General features: G+C 38.8%; 1 protein-coding gene across 2 annotated transcripts in view; it reads left to right on the top strand.

The window, feature by feature from the left end:
* Window positions 1-19,948, top strand: part of DCC (DCC netrin 1 receptor) — a 1,038,093-nt gene that overhangs the window by 972,813 nt on the left and 45,332 nt on the right. For both annotated transcript variants that reach the window (XM_054694039.1, XM_054694040.1), the window contains exons 24-25: window positions 6,238-6,464; window positions 10,935-11,051. In XM_054694039.1, coding sequence (XP_054550014.1) covers window positions 6,238-6,464; window positions 10,935-11,051 — 344 coding nt within the window. The remainder of the gene's footprint in view (window positions 1-6,237; window positions 6,465-10,934; window positions 11,052-19,948) is intronic.

Raw genomic sequence — 19,948 nt, 5'->3', positions numbered from 1 at the left:
CTTCTGCCTCTTTGTTTCTCCAGCACTTTTCAAATCCGCTTGAAAGGTTTTCAGCTGTACTCTCTCCTTGGATTGGCTGCAGAAAAATCTTACCTTTTTTTTTTTCTGTTGTTGTTGTTATTTTTTTTTTTTTTTATTTTTTTGAGCCTCAGGCATGGTACAACTATATAAATCCAAGGCATTCATCCATTGATGGTTCATTTGACAACTATGTATTGCACGTACTCCTAGAGAAAGATTCTCCATCAAGTAATTTTCCCTCTGCCCTTGCTAACAGCTTAACCTCTCTCTTTTTACAAATCCTATGACCAAATTTGTTGATCTCTAATGTATCTCTTAGCATTTTGTAGTGGCACAAGACAAAGAAAGATGGACACACTGAAGAAAGTGACTTGGAGGGTTCTAGATGCAGTCTATATTTAATTTATTTCTGTAGCAGATTAAGTTTCATATCAGTTGCATTCAGGAGACTGAATTATCTTGAAGTTGGTGAGATCTGCCTTGCCAGTCTCTTGTGTCCAAACAAGAGAGCAGATAGAATGAACTTCTCTTGTAAGCATTCTGGAAAATTGTAGCCACCCTCAAGTTTCTGGAGTGCTGGGCATTAACTGGCACTAAGGGGGAAATGACTCTAGTAGAGTAAGGCATTGAACAATCCCTATGCCCAGCATCCACAGGAAAGAGTTTGTACAAGCTGGGAATGTGAAACCATCAGAAGAGCAGGTCTATAGAACACAGCTGTGAAAGACTCACTTCCAGGAATTAGGGAGGGCACCAACCCAAACATGGCTTATTTGTGATAGTTTTAAAAACATAAATACATTTATTCACTAAACTAAATTAACTATCTGTAGCACAGAGTGCTTTTTGTTTCTGTTTCCGTTTTGCCATTTTCAGCCTTGTGAGAAGAATGTCTCAGGGTGATAGAGATCTGATGAAAAGGATTCCTATATGCATTTTATTTCTCCACAGAGAAAATGCCAGTCTCCTCAATGTGCGAAAGTGGAGTCTGGTGCTTTTAGAAAAATTCATATTATCTTAAATCTTACCTTAAAGCAATTTGGTAAGAGCTTGAAAGTTTTATTTAGAAAGAGTAGCTACTGAGCCTTAGGTATGACATGGTTTTAAGATTAGAAAATGAGTGAAAGGATAAATCATCCCATGAATGACTGAAAACCCAGCGAAAGTGAATTTATAGCCCCTTTGCTGCCACCACTTTGGTTTTTCCTTACTTCCTCCCTAAAGTCTCTTAACATTTACTTGGTATACTTTCCAGTTTTGCTTCATATATCTTTCTTCAGAAACAGATCCATTGGCATGCATCTTGGTCTTTTTTTTTTTGGTTGTGCTAAAAAGGAAAAAGAAAATTTGCTTTTTCAAGATATCTGAATTTTAAGTTAGCTCTTTTGATGTCACTGAGGATCCCTCACCTCATATCACCACCAGTGAGCCTTTTAGAACAAATTGAGTAATACAAATGAAAGCAAAATCAATTCCAATCTGAAACAAATAATATCCCCAATAGGGCTCTTAGAAAAATGGGAGCTTAATGTAATTAACAAGGTGATGAAAGAAGCACATTCCTGAACATCCTTAATATTTATTTATTGATGAATATTGGAGAATGTAAAATTTATTGTATTTTATTGGGGGATTTGAATTGCATCCAAATGGATTTAAAACATTTTTGTATGTTGTTAATACCTTATGCAAGTTAGTGTCTGTGGGTTTTATTCTATGCATTAAATAGATAGATGATTTTATTTATTTTTTGCTTAACTATTGAGGTAACACTGGTTTTACAAACCTGTATGATTTAGGATTATAGGTTCACCTATTCAGATATGTTATTATTCCACACCTACCACTTAAGCACCAATTTTTATGATGTATAATAACTAATAAAAGTTAGAGCTCAAGTTGTAGTTCTGATTCTACCCCCTTCTTTAATTGAATTACTTATATTTATTTAATTAACTTTAAGGGAGGACCTAGTCTCTGAATGTCAGTTTCCTCAAATAAGAAGTAGGACTAAGTACTTTCTATCATTCTATCTATAAAACACACCGAAATTCCCCATGGAATGCAAATTAATATGACATAAATATTTTCTAATTCATTTTAGTTGTATATTTTTAATTTTATATTTTTCATTAAATTGACAAGACTAACACTTTCTGAGAGATTTAGTAACACAGTGAAATTTAGTAGAATAATACAGAAAAATTGTGTTATGAAAGCTTAAATTGATGGAGGTTTTTTTTTTATGTGTTTAGTTATGAAGTCATAAAATTTTTTCTGACTAAAATATAGAACATTTATGATGGCAGTATAGATACTAAAGACAAACTACTTGACATTAGGAATAGCCTGGAAATCCAGGACACATGGTTGTCACATCTCTAAGGCAGTTACCTGAGGAAATGATTAACAGCTTGCCTGAATACATTAAATTTGAGTATGTCCATAAAATTTAGGTTTCACTTGATAAAATCACCAGTTGACTAAGTCTCCTATTTGATCTGACATGTACACAGCAAATGTTTACTATCAGCCCATATTCTAATCTTGACAAAAATAATCATTTTCAGTATTGAGGATCAAATGTTTCCACTCATAAATCTATGGTAAATCACTTTCAATGATTTTTTAATTTTTTTAACATTTTAATTATTTTTCAGTATTTTCCACATAGGAATTTTAACTGCCAACCTTGTAGGACTTCAATTTATGTTAATTCCACCTCAAAATTATACATATTTATTTGAATATCTGAAACATATTTTACCTGGATTTCCAGTGCAAGTTTTTTGGCTTTTTAATAGTTAAGCGGTAGGACTATGAAGCAGTGTTCAGCTACTGCAGCACAAGTTCAATCCCCAACTAGGGAAGTGACCCACATGGCTCAGCAGGCCTCTCCTGTCTCACCTGCTGCTCCCCTCAGCAGTGCATTTCAGTCAGTTTACCAGTTCTGCTCCCCACTCTGTCTCTGCTGAATCCTCTCACCCCCTGCACTTCTGGCCTGTACTCCAGTTCTTGTATGCATAAATAAATCTTTAAAAAGGGGCCTCCCCGGTGGTACAGCGGTTGAGCGCTGGGCTGCAAAGCTGCCTACAGCCTCTGCAGCGCCAGCTTGATCCCCAGCCACCAGCTAAGAGTCCCACATTGCTTGCAGACCTCTCCTGCAGTGCCCGCTGCACCCTCAGCAGTGTATTTCATCAGTCTGCCTGTTCTACTGCCTGCTCTGGCTCTGGTGAATCCTCTCACCCTCCCATGCTTCTGACTGTATCAAGTGCTTGTATAAATAAAATAAATAAATCTTTAAAAAAACTTTTAAAGGGTAAAAAAGAATAAGAGAAGAACCTTGCAAAAAAAAAAAAATTGCATCCAAGTCAATAATGAAAAATTCTTGCTGTGATTAATATGGGATTTGCATGTACAAATGAGCAAATCTGATCAATGTTAACTCTTGATAAACAAATGAATAGATGTTGTAAAACAATGGCTAATGTTGGAAAAGAGGAGGAAACAAAGTTTACTGCAGTAACACTGAAGGAAACCAATTAACACAGGAGGAGTATCTAAGAAGCTCAACAGCCAAATGGTGATCAATGCAAGGTAAATGGGATAGGGAGATATGAGGGAAATGAACTAGTGAGATTCTAACATAATCAGGAAGTTTCCTTAAGCTAGAGAGTTTGAAGGGACTCTTAAAGAAGTAGTTTGTAAGTAAATAGATTGTGAAAGCATCTGATCAGAACTAAGATAGACAGATAGGTAGATTGATAGATAGATAAGGTAAAGAGATAGCACATTTCAGAATCACTGTACTAGGTTCACCTACATACACATTTTGAAGATTCTGATGGTAAGAGAAGTACTGGAGGTCTCAATTGGGTAGCTGTCATTATGTCATGGAACCAGTAGATGGAGAGAAGGCCAGGATAACAGCTGTTCTTATAGGTTTTAAGGCAAGTTTCAGAGGATTTAGTTATGAGAACATGTCAATTTCATGACAAACCACTGCAATGACAAGGGGCGGGGAGGGAGGCCCCTCAAAGGCCTTTCTGATAAGAGACATTCTGGAAACAAAGTGATGTAGATGAGCTTTGATAGAGTATATAAAAGAAGAAATAAAGTCTCGAGCTCTTCTGACTGACAGCCAGCTAGTGGATGAATAGCCTCTCAGAAGAGGTTGTGATTTAATTAAAATCCATCAGAAAATGCATATGCATTTTATTAAGCATATTACTTCTTTCCAGGTGGAGGTTATAATTCACAGCATACAGAAAGGTTCTGCTTCGATCAGATTTGAAAGTATTTTTTAAATTTAATATATCTCGGGATGCTTGGTGCTAAGACCAGTGAATAAGTGAATAAATTAATGAATGAGCCGGTGGATGGGTGGATGAGATGTGGATGTAAGCAAGAGAAAACTAGAATTCATCATTTATTTCTAGTTTTGAAAATTATCTGACCAATTTCTTTACCACAGGTTATCTAAATACTGTGTTATGAAAAAAACTGTTCAGTATTTTGTTATGTGAGAAAGAAATCTAAAAGGATGAAGTCTCCAAATTTGAAAATGACATTGAACTCTTATAAGAAGTTAGCAGGGTTGATTACATACAGCTACAGCACTATGTGTGAGTTGCACATAGCTGTGGGAAGATGAGGTATAAGGAAATGAATGCAGAGAATGGATGGTTAGCAAAGAGCTATTATGTTAGACACAAGAAGATGATCTAGGGTTTATAACAGGCCATTGCTTAGAGTTGCTATGGGGCTGCTTCCAAAAATCAGCAAATTGCAGTTGGGAAAATATTAGGACAGAAAACACTAGAATATTTATCTACTAAGCGACTAGATATTAAGTCTGGTGTTCTTTGTTCCCTATCTCATCAACATGATTTAAGAAAGACATCAATAAAACATTAAGGAAAATTCAACAAATCACATCAGTTAACATTTATTAATTGCCTAAAATGTGCAAAGATTCTTGTTCAGCCATTGAGATAACAAAGCCTCCTCAGTGTCCTGGCAGGTTACAAAGATTTTTCATTGAGTAGTTAGTTGGACCCATTTGGCAACCATGAAAGCTGTTATCCTCAAAAAGCATTCATTACAAATGAGGAAAGTGAGAAAGAAGTATTTCTCTGGATTTCTGTCAAAGGTTAGATTTCAAACTTCTGAATTCTGATTTAGAACAGACGTTGTAATTAAAAAAAAAAAAAAACAGAAGCTACATGTGGAGACTTAGAAATTAAAACTGTAGAGCAGAGGTTAAAAATTATTTCTGAAAAGGGCCAGAGAACAGATATTCTAGGCTCTGGCAGGTAAATGATCTTTGTTGCAACTAGCCAACATGCTATAATGCAAAATGAATGTGTTCTGCAGGAATCCAATAAAACTTTATTTAAAAAAACAGGCAGTGGGAGTACATGGCCTTCAGGCCACAGTTTACTGACCTGCAGAGAACTACTAACATGCACACCGGGCTACTTAGCACACTGGGAATGTTTAAATTTCACTAGCTCCAGAAGAGACTTTTACTCAAATAGTAAATGCATAGTTGCTAAATTCTTGATGTGGAAATAAGAGACATTTATAACATACTTCCAAACTCTGTTCTCTTTTCAAAGGATGGATCTTATTGTGTTTAAATCCAGACACTTAGGGACTCTGAGGCAAAAGGCCTTTATTCCCCTTAAAATGTCCTTGATCGGCCTTTTGTCTTCAAAGAGCAAGCTTCCCAATTGCACATTAAATTACACAGCTGAGGTATAGACTTTCTTCTAAGCCCCCATCTTGGCTGTTGGCACAGATTCTGGTCATTTTATTTCTATTTGCCCTTTCAAAGCAACTCCTTCATTTATTTCCTAAGCAGATGTTGCAGTCAGGTACCTTATGCCTACTTCCCAAGATTGGCATATGGCTCCATCTAACCCACTGTCACCTTGTACGTGGCTGTGCCGTCGGTGAGGCCGGAGTAAGGCATGCTCTGGCAGGCAGCCGAGCCCCTTGGGATTCAGCACCAAGTTTCCTCTAATGTGGTAAAGCTCCCGGGGAGAAGAGGAAAGGCAGCCAAGACCAGTCTGCCAATTCCTGGATTTCACGGGTTTCCTCCTGGGAGTCTTTTTGTTTCCTTTCCTGCTTCTCACTTGAATTGACTGAACAAAAGGAGGAATGGCCATTGAATTGAGGGGCTCACATTTGCCTTCCAATTTTGTTCCATAGGAAACGGGCCACCCACAGTGTTGGCAAAAGGAAGGGCAGCCAGAAGGACCTCCGGCCCCCTGATCTTTGGATCCATCATGAAGAAATGGAGATGAAAAATATTGAGAAGCCATCAGGCACCGACCCTGCAGGAAGGGACTCCCCCATCCAAAGTTGTCAAGACCTCACACCAGTCAGTCACAGCCAGTCAGAAACCCAGATGGGGAGCAAAAGCACCTCTCATTCAGGTAAATTTCTTCTACTATGCACCCCACAGCCCATGCTGAACCCCACCAGGGGGTTCTCCACTCCCACTTCTGGGGAGATACCTTCCCACTAATTAGTGGGTCATTTATCAGTAATTAAGATGATGTGATACAAATTTGGTTGATGAACTACTTATAGTTTATTTTCATGACCCAACAACCTACCATTAATCATTATAATGGTTGTCATAACTTCTAAGAGGTAAGAGTTGAGGGGTAATGAAATGTGAAGCCTAAGTGAGTCAATTGCTTTTTGTTTAAATCTTGAACAAAAGTTTTTGGAGGCAATAAAATTTGAAACCCTATATATATATAGATAGATAGATATCTATCTATCTATATATATAGTTCCCTATGTCTATAGATAATTGAAAGTTGATTTGAAATTTGCCATCTATTTCTTGATTTAAAATAGTCACATCGCGGTGCTTGAAGTATGAAAACATCAACTATTCTCTTACTTTGGTCTTGCTTACTAGGTAGATCCACTGTCATTTCTGTGCAGTATGAGATGAATATGTAATGCAATCACTAGCCTAATCAGATGGGGCCTGTCTGTAGACTCTGCTGGTATACAAAGTGATCTGAAGGAAAAAATGCCTACATTTTAATGAATTGATACAGAAAATCCCACTTCTAGAGAATAGTTGGAAGAGACATCACTTTTTGTGGCCTCTTGTATCTTTGAGATGCATATTGGAAGTAGAATAATCAACCATTCTCATGAAAAACATCTCTTGGTCCACTCATGATGTGTTCGCAGAATGAGTTTTTATTCTTTCCAAGCTAAATTTAAAAATGCTTTAGTTGTTTGGATGTGTAAGTGGTTAACTAGACTTCCTTGGTTTAGAATTGTGCAAACAAGGACTTCAGTTACTGATTTTAAATCACAAGTTGCTGACTATGCCTTTTCTAAACCTTAAATATCTAATGTTTCTGTATATAAACTGCATCAAGTTCTATTGAATACAGCAATCTGAAATATAAATTAAAGGTTCTCCCTCCCTTACAGGTCACTATCTTTTGACTCTAAGAGCTAGAGTTACAATTTGTTCTTTAACTCTTCCAACACCATCTATGGAAATAGAGTGGATGAGGTGGGACAGACGGAGGGAGCAAGGTCTGTTTCAGAAACTCCTTTACCTCTTCACTTTTACCTATTTGTTCTTCCTGGCTGTGTGGGAGGACAGGTAGGGAGATGAGAAATGAGGAGGAAGGGAGAAAGGACAGTTTGCAGTTCACTGTTTTATTGAACACAAGGCCTGTCTTCATATGGTGTTCGAATTCTGGATCTCTGATGAAAGACATTCCTTGTGAAGCCCTGTGGGGTCACTTCACTGGCCATTTCACATTAGGGCTTAACCTTCTTCCATCTGAATAGCTCTACCTGCTAAGTTTGCTAGCTCTCTGGTGGGTCAACTATACTCAAGTGAATTCCAGCAAGAGAACTGCATCCTCACCAACTTTCCAAGCACCCACTGCATCCAGAGGAGTTTCTCTGTCTTTGTCAAATGGTGATAGAGCTTGTCCTCCACTGCTCACCCTCTCTCAACCTTATTGTCTTCAACTGTTGCCCCTTTGCAACAGGAACACGATGAGGGACACAACAGTCATGGAGCAGGTTTGCAAGACAGGACTCTGCTACTTGAGTGGAAGCTCTTATACATTTATTGAAAGCACACAGGCTAGTAGTAGCTGATCATGCAACAGTGGTATGAGGAATAAAGTCCAGATGGTGGGATTGGAATGGGGGACAGAGTTTTAAAAGGGACAGAGAAGGGGACCTTGTGACCATACGTCAAGAAACATTTGCATCAGCAAAGCATGTTATCACAGGCAGAGTTATCCCAAGACCACCATGGAGATAGTCACATAATCAGGCTTATGCATCCCTAGGCCTGCCTTGTGAAATGGCTATACTCCATAGGTAGTCAAGGAATGCTCTGCTGTGATTTGTAGATAGCAAAAAGGTCACAGTTGCCCATGATTGGTCAGCTAGCTCGTTGCCAGCTCATAGGAACCCACATTCAATGACCTCTTCCTCTGCTTAAATAGACTCAGAGTAGACCAGCAAGTCTTCTGCCTGGACATATTTCTCTCTTTTTTTTAAAAAATAGATATATTTATTTATACAAGAGTGGGCGTATAGGCCAGAGGCATGGGAGGGTGAGAGGATTCACCAGAGACAGAGCTGGGAGCAGAACAGGCAGATGGACCGAAAGCACTACAGAGGGGAGCAGTGGGTGAGACAGGAAAGGTCTGCCATGCCATGTGGGTATCTCCCTGGCCAGCCGGGAATCAAACCCATGCTGTAGAGGCTGTGGACAGCTTCACAGCACTGTGCTCAACCTGCTGTGCCACCAGAGAGACCCCTGCCTGGACAGATTTCTTCCTAAAGAATGAATGAAAGGTAGATCTCTTTGGCAGGAACCTCTGTACTTTTGGGTGTTTATTCTTGTGGCTTTGTTCCTTACTGAACATGACAAAAAGAGAGCATCTCTGCCTCCCACTGGAGAGGCTAGAATTGCCTCGCAGCCCTCAGAAGGTTTTGCCAATGATTTCTAGTACTACTCCTTCTTGCTTTTTCCTTTAGCCTTTATACACTGCAATGACTTTAAGTGCAATGTCACTTAATGAGTCCTGAGAGAAGTTTGATTCCAAATGATAGTTGTTTTCTTTAGAATGGAAGGATGCTTGTGCATATTTGTCTGTAATTTGAGGACCTACTTGTCAATTCTATGATAATAGGGAAAGCAGCCCTCCTGCTAGTTATACTTTTCATTCCATTAAGTGCTCTGTGTGATCTGTTTAAAGAACAAACTCTGTCAGTGAACAGTATTCTTTCAAGTGCTCCAGTCTTCCAGGAGACCTTTAAAATATTTTTAGAATCAAGATGGACATTCTTTATTTGTGCATAATTTTAGGGCACATTCAGAAGGCTTGTTCACCTCTTCTTTCCTGTGCATTTTCTTAAATACTCACCTTTCCATAGAGATATTGTAGCAGCAGTTTGAGTAATAGCTTTACTGGAAATTATTTTTTTTTCACTTACTAAAAACTTGAAGTTTATTGTGTTCTCTGTCTTTTAGTTGTGCCAAAGGAATATGATTTGCATAGATTTATTGTCTTTTCTGGTTCTGTATAGTGTGGAGTGTATGAAGACAGATTCCGATTTAGGCAGCCACTGATACCTTAGCTACATAGATGTTTTTCTCAGCATTATTTTCAATTTAAAATTTTATTAGCTACTACTTTATTTGAAAAAAAGAATACAAGTATGGGATTTTATTATTATTTTAAAGATTTATTTCTTTATGCATACAAGAGCTGGGGTGTAGGCCAGAGGTGCGGGGAAGGGGCCGCGTGAGAGGATTCACCAGAGACAGAGCAGGGAGCAGAACAGGCAGATCTACTGAACTACACTGCTAAGGGGAGCAGCGGGCGAGTCAGGAGAGGTCTGCTGTGTCATGTGGGTCAGCTCCCTGGCCAGCCAGAGGATCAAACTAGTGCTGCAGTGGCTGGTGTTAGCTTGATAGCACTCATTAACCCCTGCACCATCAGGGAGGCCCTGGTATGTGAATTTAAAAACCAAGAAAATTGTACTTAAAAATGTTTTCCTTTTCCTTATCCCAAAATGCCTTTATTTCTTTTGCAAAAGGAAAGCAATGTCAAAAGACTTGCATGTAACTTTTCTATGCAGACATATATAATACATTTACATTACACACATGTAGGTGTATGCACATGGACACACATAGATGTCTATATATAAACTTTGCTTTTATATATATTTTTCAAAAATGGGTACAAGTCATAAACACTATTTAGAACTTCAGCTTTGTTTCTTTTAACATGTATTTTTATTAACTTCAAATCTGTTTTTATCATTCTTTCCTATTACTATTAATGGCACACATGTTGGTGTGGCATTTTATGAGGTCATAATAAATTTATTCAAATATGCCTAGAGTTGGCTGAAGAATGTAAGTTTTTTTCTTATGTTTTTATAAGATTTAATGTCTTTGTATCTTAAGTATTAGTTACACATATTGTGATAAATTCAGTTGAATGTCTAGAGCCATTAAATTATATTACTGACATTTATTGACAGAGAAAGATGTTCATATTATTTTCTTGAGAAATTTTACAAAAGAGTATGTATGGTGTAATGCCATCTTGGAAAAACATTTTATTCTCACTTCCACATGTATATACTTAAGCAAAAAAATTATGAACAATGAAAAAATAACAGCTTTCTCTTGGAATTAAAGTTATGCATTTTGTTCATGTTTATATAATGAGAGTACATTGAATGGACTACAAGAAAATGAATATTATTATTTAAACCATCAATAAAATGAAAAAGAGCACTGGAGTGCCTGAGTAGAGAGGATAGAAAGTGTTGCAGGATTGAAGAAGGTGTGTCTCTCAGAAGTGTGGTTTTGCCTTTAGGTCAAGACACTGAAGAGGCAGGGAGCTCCATGTCCACCCTGGAGAGGTCACTGGCCGCACGCCGAGCCACCCGGGCCAAGCTCATGATTCCTATGGAGGCTCAGTCCAGCAATCCTGGTGAGTCACGTTTGGTACCACGATATAGTCAAATGAAGGGGTTTCTGACCATCTTTCTATCCAATTATCAATAGCTGATGGGAGTGTTCTCTGAATTTTTTGGGCCAGTGGGCATAATGAAGAATGACAAACTGCATCATTATCATTAGAAGCCAGAGTTTTTACTAATATTGTTATTGTTGCACACAAGCAAATGGTCTGCCTATTGTCAAACAGATGGCCAAAATTTTAGGAAGTTATTTATAAAAAATATGGGTTGTTATAAAAAAGCTGAAGTTGCTGTCATTACTGTTCATCTCATGCTGATGATTACTTTCATAGCTTTTTAAAGTTTTTTATAGGTCTGATTTTCAGGCTTAGCTATTCTAGCACCCTTGAAGCAAGTGTTAACATGCTCACTCGCTGCCCACTTCTTGCTGAAGTCTGCTGTCATGCTCCCATAGTCTAGGAAGATATTAGCATCTAGGAATCACTTTCTTTCCAATTACCTCTATGATCAATCTTGGTGATTTTAATATCAATGCAGATAATCCACTGGATGTCCTGGACATCAGCTCCCTTGTGATACCTGTGGTGTCATATTGTCTCCTTCCCACCTCAACTCATCAACTCCATATCACACTAAACCAATAATTGCACCCCCAGAAAATGTCAGTTCCTCTCATTCTTCCTTCGATCCCCTTATTACATCCCTGCTCACTTATTTTATTGCCCACTGGGCAACAATTCTTCAATCCTGCTAGGACCGCTAATCCATCAACTCTGCCACCTTACCATGTCACCTATCTGCTTCATGGTTTCACTTCCCTCCAAACTCAATTTAAAATTCATAGTCATTTATTATATCTTGCAAATTCCTGAGAGCTCCTTCCCAGTTATACTTACCTGAAAAAAATCCAACCATGGTTCAATTAGTTATTCTACCAAATCTTACCAGCAGACTTTGTGTGGAGGAAAGCACATAACCCCATATTGGGTATTTATGAACTCAATCTAAGGTGAAATATCATGTGTTAGGAAATGTCAAGACATTTCTCTAGTCAGTCATTGTCTCACTTCTATAAGATGAATATTTTACATCTGTTCTTTTCAGACTCCCAAAATTCTCTCCTTTCCTCATCGTTAGCTAATAATGTTGCTTATGCGACCAAGAAAAAAAGAAACATTCAGAAATGGTACCCTATCCTCCCATCCTTCAACCTACCTTTATCCTTATCCTTCTATCTGGTTTTGCTCCATCTAAAGTCAGCTCTTCTTCTTGCCTCTTGTAAGGGACTCCTTACAAGAGAAAAGGGTTGGAGGCAGTCCAATGCACAATGTCTCTCTATGTAGCAAAAGGAATGAAAGAACAGAACAGTCTAATTAACCATATCCTCAACACCCAGAACACAGTCCACACATGGTAGACACTTTGTGGCAACAGTGTGGTCAAATGAGTGGATTAATGTTTCCTTCCACTTACTCTAAGTCATGTATCCTCTATGCTCCAATACATCTCTCAATTTTACTATAATAAGTGCAGAAATGTACATGGAATTGACAATGACTGCCAACTCTTCAGCTCATAGATTAGGTACTATTATATGCTTGTTTTAATGACAAGAGAACTGAGGCCTGGGGACTGAGAAACTCTAAGTACCTTGCAGTCACACAGCCAGTGAGTGGCAGAGCTAAAATTTGGACTCAGAAGACCTGACTTCAAAGTTCTGCTCTCTTAATCATTATTTCCCCACCTCTATTACTCTGTGAAACTACTGTCCTTTTTCTTTCATTCCTTTTGCTACATAGGGAGATATTGTACATTGGACAACTCTTTTTCTCTGCCCCTTTTCTCTTGTTACTGTTCTATCTGTGCCAATCTTCTACAGCTTTCTTCTCAAAAATCCTTGTGCTTCAGAACCTTTGTGAGCCTTTCTGTCCCATATGTAACTTCCTCCTCTAATAAGTTCCTATATCCCATTGATTTTTCTCTCACAATATATTTTGAATCTCTGGCTACCATTCCATTCCCAAGAGTCATTGTTAGTTATTTCTTTATGACCTCACACCTGAACTGTCAAAACAGCTTCATAATTAGTCGTCCTTTCTCTGGCATCTTCCACTCTCTTGTATCCTGCTTGCCAAATTTCTTCCTAAAACAAGTTAGACATGGCAGTCTACTCCATAAATTTCTGCAATGGCTCCCCATTGTCTGCCATGAAAAAACAACTACCAACTCCTCTGCATATCACATCTGAGACAACATTTCTTGTTTCCTGAGCTTTGCCTTATTTCCTGGAATATGAATGTGTGTGTGGGAGGGGGAGAGGGTAATGTATGTATGTGTGTATACACACCTGATAGATTCTTGCCAAGATGAACTAATTTCCAGTCCATAAATCAATTTTGTCCTTTATTTGTACTTCCTTTGAACACAATTTTCCTTTCAGACAGATGTCTCTACTTAACAAATTTGTATGCACCCTTCAAAGACAAGAGCCAATATCGATGTTCTCATATTTTTTTTTCTTTTCTGATTATCCAGAAATGATGACTCTCTTTCTCAAATTTGAGTAACATATTTTTATGCCACTTTGTGTCATTAATTACACAGACTATTGCCTCATATGCTAAGGTATTCAAGTCCAAATCTCCCCTCCTCTAACAGGTTGTGAATTACTCCATGATAGGGCAGGAATGTATCTAATTCATCTTCATATTCACACATTGTATAGCTCCATACCTAGCACAATATCTGTGCTTGCTAAATATATGTCAGATGTCTGAATGAATAAGTAATATATTGTAAGAATTCCTTGTTTGTAATACATCAGTGTTTTAGAGCTCTTTATCTGTCAATTATAGATAAAATATCTTCTAATAAAATTTCCTGATGTATTAAGGGCAATTAAACTTGTTTTCATTAAACAGGAAAGAAAATTAGCTTAGAAAGAGAAATTAAAGCTATCAAGTATTGAGAGTTTCTGAATATTATTTACTTGCTAAATATCTTGCTAATCGTTATTGTATTTAATTCTCATAGTATTTCATATGGTGATATTATCCTGATTTCATAGATGGGAAGCAAGGACTCAGAGAGCTTAAGAAACTTATTCTGGGACATATCTGGACAAACTCTATACCTCGATGGCATACTGCTTTTTTAATGATAAAGATGACTTGTATGTCTTGTATTACTTTTATCCTTTAAAATATTTTTTTGATTGTCGTCTCTCCAATGTGCAACTTGTGTTTGTTCTATCCACTGCACTGTGCTGATTCAAGTCTCTTTGAGCTATGATAAATAAGAACCTTTTACATCCAGTGTCTTATTCTACATGATTTGGGACTCTAAAATAACCATAAACTTTTTAAAAAAATTATCATATAATGCACATATGCCATTTAAAATAGTTAATAGTATTTTTTTTTAATTTTGAGGATATTCTGACTTTGCAACCCATTCTTTTTTAAAAAGATTTATTTAGTTATGCATACAAGAACTGGGGTACAGGCCAGAGGTGTAGGGGGTGAAAGGATTCACCAGAGACAGTGTGGAATAGAACAGGCAGGCTAACTAAAATACACTGCTGCGGGGAGCTGCGGGCGAGAGAGGAGAGGTCTGCTGCACCATGTGGGTAGCTCCCTAGCAGGCTAGGGATGGAACTCATGCTGCAGAGGCTGCAGATAACTTCATAGTGCTGTGCTTAACCCCTTGTGCCACCAGGGAGGCCCTAGCAGCCCATTCTTAAACATATTTCTCTCTTGGGTGGAAATGCATAGTGTGCTCACCAAAAGACATACACAAGAATGCGTGAGGAAGTACTAATCATGGTATCACAACTTCATTATATTGTGATATAGTCAGGCAATGAAATACTATACAGCAGTGAAAATGAACAAACAAAAATGACAAAAACAATATGAAGAATCTCACAGACCTAATGTTCTAAGACAGAAACCTAGTACATCCACATTATTCAATTTATGATTAGCTAGGAAGCAGGCAAAATAATCTATGAGGCTAGAATTCAAAAGAGTAGTTACTCCTAAGGGGAGGTTATTAGTGACCAGAAGTAACAATGGGGACAACTGCCATAATGTTCTATTTCATGCCATAGATGACGGCAAAAAGGCATTTCACTTTGGAAAAAAAACCCACTGAGCACTATTTAACGATATTCCAACTTTTAAAATGTATTTTATGCTTTAATAAAATTTCAATAGACATAGATAATTGAATATATATTTTTAAATAGTTAGATTTCATTCTTTTCTCTCTTCAATCTCTGTACTGACAAAGCTATATCTAACAAAAGGAGATGATTTTGACATATAATCAAAGTTGATTTAAAAAGAAATTCTTCAGCTATCTGATAATCTCTGCAACTGACATAACTGATGAGAACTTGAAGTAGGCCCAAAAAATTATAGATTTCTGTCTTGACAAAGATCTGACTTCATTGAGAATAGTATATGCAAACACTGATGACCCCAATGCAATTATTTGGACTAACTAGAGTATTCAAGTCTTTTTTTTTTTTTTTAAGATTTATTTATTTATTTATTTATTTATTTATTTATTTGTTTATTTGTACAAGCACTGGGTACAGTCAGAAGCGCGGGAGGGTGAGAGAATTCACCAGAGTCAGAGCGGGGAGCAGAGCAGGCAGAAGGACCGAAGTACACTGCTGAGGGGAGCAGCGGGCGGCAGGAGAGGTCTGCGCGCCATGTGGGACCCTCCTCTGGAGGCTGGGGAGCAGCCGGGGATCGAACCGGCGCTGCAGAGGCTGCAGGCAGCTTCGCAACCCGGCGCTCAACCGCTGCGCCACTGGGGAGGCCCTAGAGTATTCAAGTCTTGTATCGAGTTTGCATAACTCAGATCAGAGCATTGTTCCAATTTCTAGGCACACGTATAAAGATACCTGCAGTTCCACTTAGGAATCTTTGTTTTTGTAAGATCATTTCCCCCTCTTTGACATTTCTCGCCATGCTCTATAAAATTACTTAGGCAATAAAGTATAGACTATTTGAAGTGTTTTGCAGGCCTTGAAATCCACAGGAAAATGTATTTAATTTCATTGGAGTATAAAATATTTTTTCCTAAAATTATATTTCTTGGTTGAAACGTTATGTGGCACATGCTATGCTAAGTAATGCCCAAGACACACCCCCCTGCTAAGCAAGCTGAAGCTCATAAGATACATATACTGCTGATATCATAGGCATGAGAAGGACCCAGATTATTTGACCCCCCAGTCCAGTGTTCTTTTCTATAAATGCTGACAAAAGATGCATTTCAAATATTCAGACAAATGACCATTTTACGGGCAAATGATTCTGTTTCTTCTTCTAAATAAAAGTGATTGTAAGAAATCAAAAGCGTAGGGTATAGCTTTCCTGAATTTTTATTTATTTTTTTAATTTTTTTTTTTTTTAATAGAGGCATGTTTTATTTATTTATTTGTTTGTTTGTTTTGTTTATACATGCACTGGGTACAGTCAGAAGCGCGGGAGGGCGAGAGAATTCACCAGAGCCAGAGCGGGGAGCAGAGCAGGCAGAAGGACCGAAGTACACTGCTGAGGGGAGCAGCGGGCGGCAGGAGAGGTCTGCGCGCCATGCGGGACCCTCCTCTGGTGGCCGGGAGGGGAGCAGCCGGGGATCGAACCGGCGCCGCAGAGGCCGCGGGCAGCTTCGCAACCCAGCGCTCAACCGCTGCGCCACCGGGGAGGCCCTTTCCTGAATTTTTAAAGGGTCATATGTTCAGTTTCTGAGAATCACATTCTGAGACAGTGATAGGGATCCAGCATGCGTATTAGTAAGAACTTTTGGGAATAAAACCTGTGAAGCTGAGGGATGCAGGAGTGAGGAGGAGAGAAACTGAACTGGTGATGCAGTTTAAAGGGGCCTGAACTCCTTCAGTCATCCCAAATGAGGCGAGGGAGCCCGAACTTCTAAATCTGGAATCTCAGATGAGCAACTTCTTAAGCTGACTGCAATTCCTAGAGAGTTAGATTTACTTACATTTCTAGCATGTTATTACTCAATAGAATATATCTATTCATATGAACTTGCAAGCATCCCCTTTCCATTTTCAATTTGTGATTTCTTCTTCTGAAATGCTGGGGGAGAGGTAGGGAATTGGAGCTAGGAATGATAATAGGTTGAAGCAAATGACCTGTACAATCGTATCAGTTATAACTTCCAATAATCAAACTTATCAGACTTTGTTGGTCAGAATTCCTTTGAATTTCATGTTGGCTTTTTTCTCTTCTTCCTGCAAATATATGAAGAAAAAAATAATGTAAAATCATCCTCTGAAGGATGAAAGAAATCTCAGAATTTTGCATTTGGAAGGGTCTAGTAAAAATGACAGGCAGAGGAGGCCTACAGTTTTGCCTTTGAACAGTCAGGGGATGCTTATGGCTATTGGTTTTGGGGTTTTCTAGAACAGTCACTGTGAGAGAGATGTGACAGCTCTTGTTTTCCGCCATGTCCACCATCTGCTTTAGTCACTTGTTGGAGAACTCAATGAGTCAAAGAAGCTATTGAGAAGTAAAATAAAGCTGCATGAGAAAAGGTAGACTTTATAAATGAAGGGTCTATTGACTAAGTGTTATACTAGAAGAGACCCTCCTGCGCACAGATGCACATTGAAAGCATCTGTCATGGTAGAAGATAATCCCATTTGCTGAGGCATTTGATTCCCTGTCCAAGTTTTTGTGTGCCCCTAACCTCCATGGTACTGGAAGCTAGTATCCTAAGTGTAACAAGCTTCTGGAGCCAAGCATTCATTCCACCACACTGCAGCCCTGTGCATGCCCAGACCAGGAATGCTTTCTTAGGAGTAATGACTGGAAACAACTGTCCTAGCACTGTAAACATCAGTGTAACATCCTTACAACTGTGGGAGCAGTGACAAGGAGCAGAAAATTCAAAGCTCATTTAAATTTGCATTAGAAATGATACCATCACCTAATATGTGATTCCAAATACTAATTTGCTGAGAACATTATTAAGATCAGTTTTTATTCTTTGAGTATGAATGACCTACTTCATTCCCCTTCTCTTACTATGAGTTTCTGTAGGTGGTAGCTTTTTATTTTGGTATGTTGTTCTGTAGCTCCGTAGTGCAGTGTAAGTTGTTTTGCATAAGAAGGCTTAAGTGAGCTTAAAAAGAGTTGTTAGTGAATGAGAGTTGAAAAGACAGGTTGGTTCTTGGTAATTCTCTAAGCAAATGACATTTTAAATAAAATTAGTTGATTAGTAATTCTGCTGGATTATCAAAATCAACAGGTCAGTAGAATTGTGTAGACACCATCGAAATATGACTGTTAAGCTCAAAAAGAATGCCTGTAGGGAGAACAAATTGTGTTTTTAAGGAGCATTTTACAAAACAAATAATGGTTTGCTTATCAGAATTTATGGGGCCACCAAGAAGGGATTTGGCAGAGTTGGTGAAAGTAAAGAATTGTGGATAATGAAATGCAAAATACAGAGTATTTTGAAAGGTTTCCTAAAGCAATCTGAAAAATAAAGATCCCTTTCTTTTTTCATTTATGTCACCTAATACTGTCTTAATTACTAGCAGCTTATAGATTTGACTTTTCTCATCTCAGTCGAGGGCTTCTGGGTGGTGGGGGTGCCTGTTAAAGATTAATGTGGGGGTACCCCTGTGTACTGGCAAAGGCTCTGGGCTGCAGAGCAGGAAGCAGTGTGATGCCTCAGCCTCATCTCAGAACACTTTGCCCTAGATCAGTCTACCTTCCCTGAAGCCTCATCTTCTGTCTGAGACACACAGTGTCAAAATGAACCAGATGTTTACCACGGCTCCCCATCTCATTCAAGAAGGTCAGTTGGGAAGGGCAAGGTGCAGGCGAGGTGCAGGTGAGTGAAGGCTGTGGGGAGTCACCAGGGTCTTCTCACAGCTCCATCGCTCTACTGCAGCTTCACAATTGCCCATCTGCTCCAGTTCTCTGTGGAGGAGTTTTTTTTAATCCTCAGCACTACACATAAATGTGGGACTACTACCATCTCTGCTTTACAGATGAGAAAAGTAAGTAATAGAGAGCCTCAGTGGCTTGCTCAAATCAATCTATAGTTATTATTCCTGTGTAACAAATCACCCCCACCCCCCCCCCACCCCCACCCCCACCAAAATAGCAATAAAAACAGGAACCGTTTAGCCAGATAGCTCGAGCTCAGGATCTGAATCTGTCCCTGAGGATTTTCATATTCTCCTGGACTGAGAGCTTTAGTTTCCGACCACTTGTGCCTCTCTCAGATCTGCCCGCACAGCCAGAAGATGTGACTCCTGGCTCCACACAGAGTGAGCATTCTGAGACAGCGCTCAGTATTTTTAATCCTGATTTTGGAAGTGGCATGCCATCACTTCTGCTGCATTTCTTTGGGTACCAGACCAACCCTGGTAAGATGCAGCGGGGAATTCCACAGGGTGTGAGTATCATGCAGTGGGGGTCAGTGGGCGGTGCCTTAGGCACTTTGACTCACTTGCTACCAAGTGGCAGAAGTAGGTACTAGGCCTATGCTCTCTGAACTCAGTTCTTGGGCACTCTACCATTATGTTAAGAATAACTAGAGAACACATATTTGTGAATTTTCATGCTTTTCCTTAAAAGGTCTTTGGTGGGATTTGTGCATGCAGGTGTATGCCACTCATTCATCAGAGAACATCTGAAAATGTAAAGGATATGAGAATATTTATCAAGAGCAATAGATACTAAATTTTCAAATAATCCAGATTACATTGCAAGAAAGAGATGGTAAAGAAGAGGCAGAGGGCTTCCTGGTGGCCTAGGGGTTAAGTCTCAGTATTCTCACTGCTAGAGCTTGAGTTTGATCCCCAGTCAGGAGCTGACCCAAATGGCACAGCAGGCCTCTCCTGTCTCGCCTGCTT

The sequence above is a fragment of the Talpa occidentalis genome, unplaced genomic scaffold (genome assembly GCF_014898055.3).
Source record: "Talpa occidentalis isolate TD23 unplaced genomic scaffold, MPIMG_talOcc4v2.1 talOcc4.13, whole genome shotgun sequence".
Lineage (NCBI taxonomy): Eukaryota > Metazoa > Chordata > Mammalia > Eulipotyphla > Talpidae > Talpa > Talpa occidentalis.
Note: the sequence above shows the minus strand (reverse complement) of the source record. Positions and strands in the feature narration are given on the sequence as shown.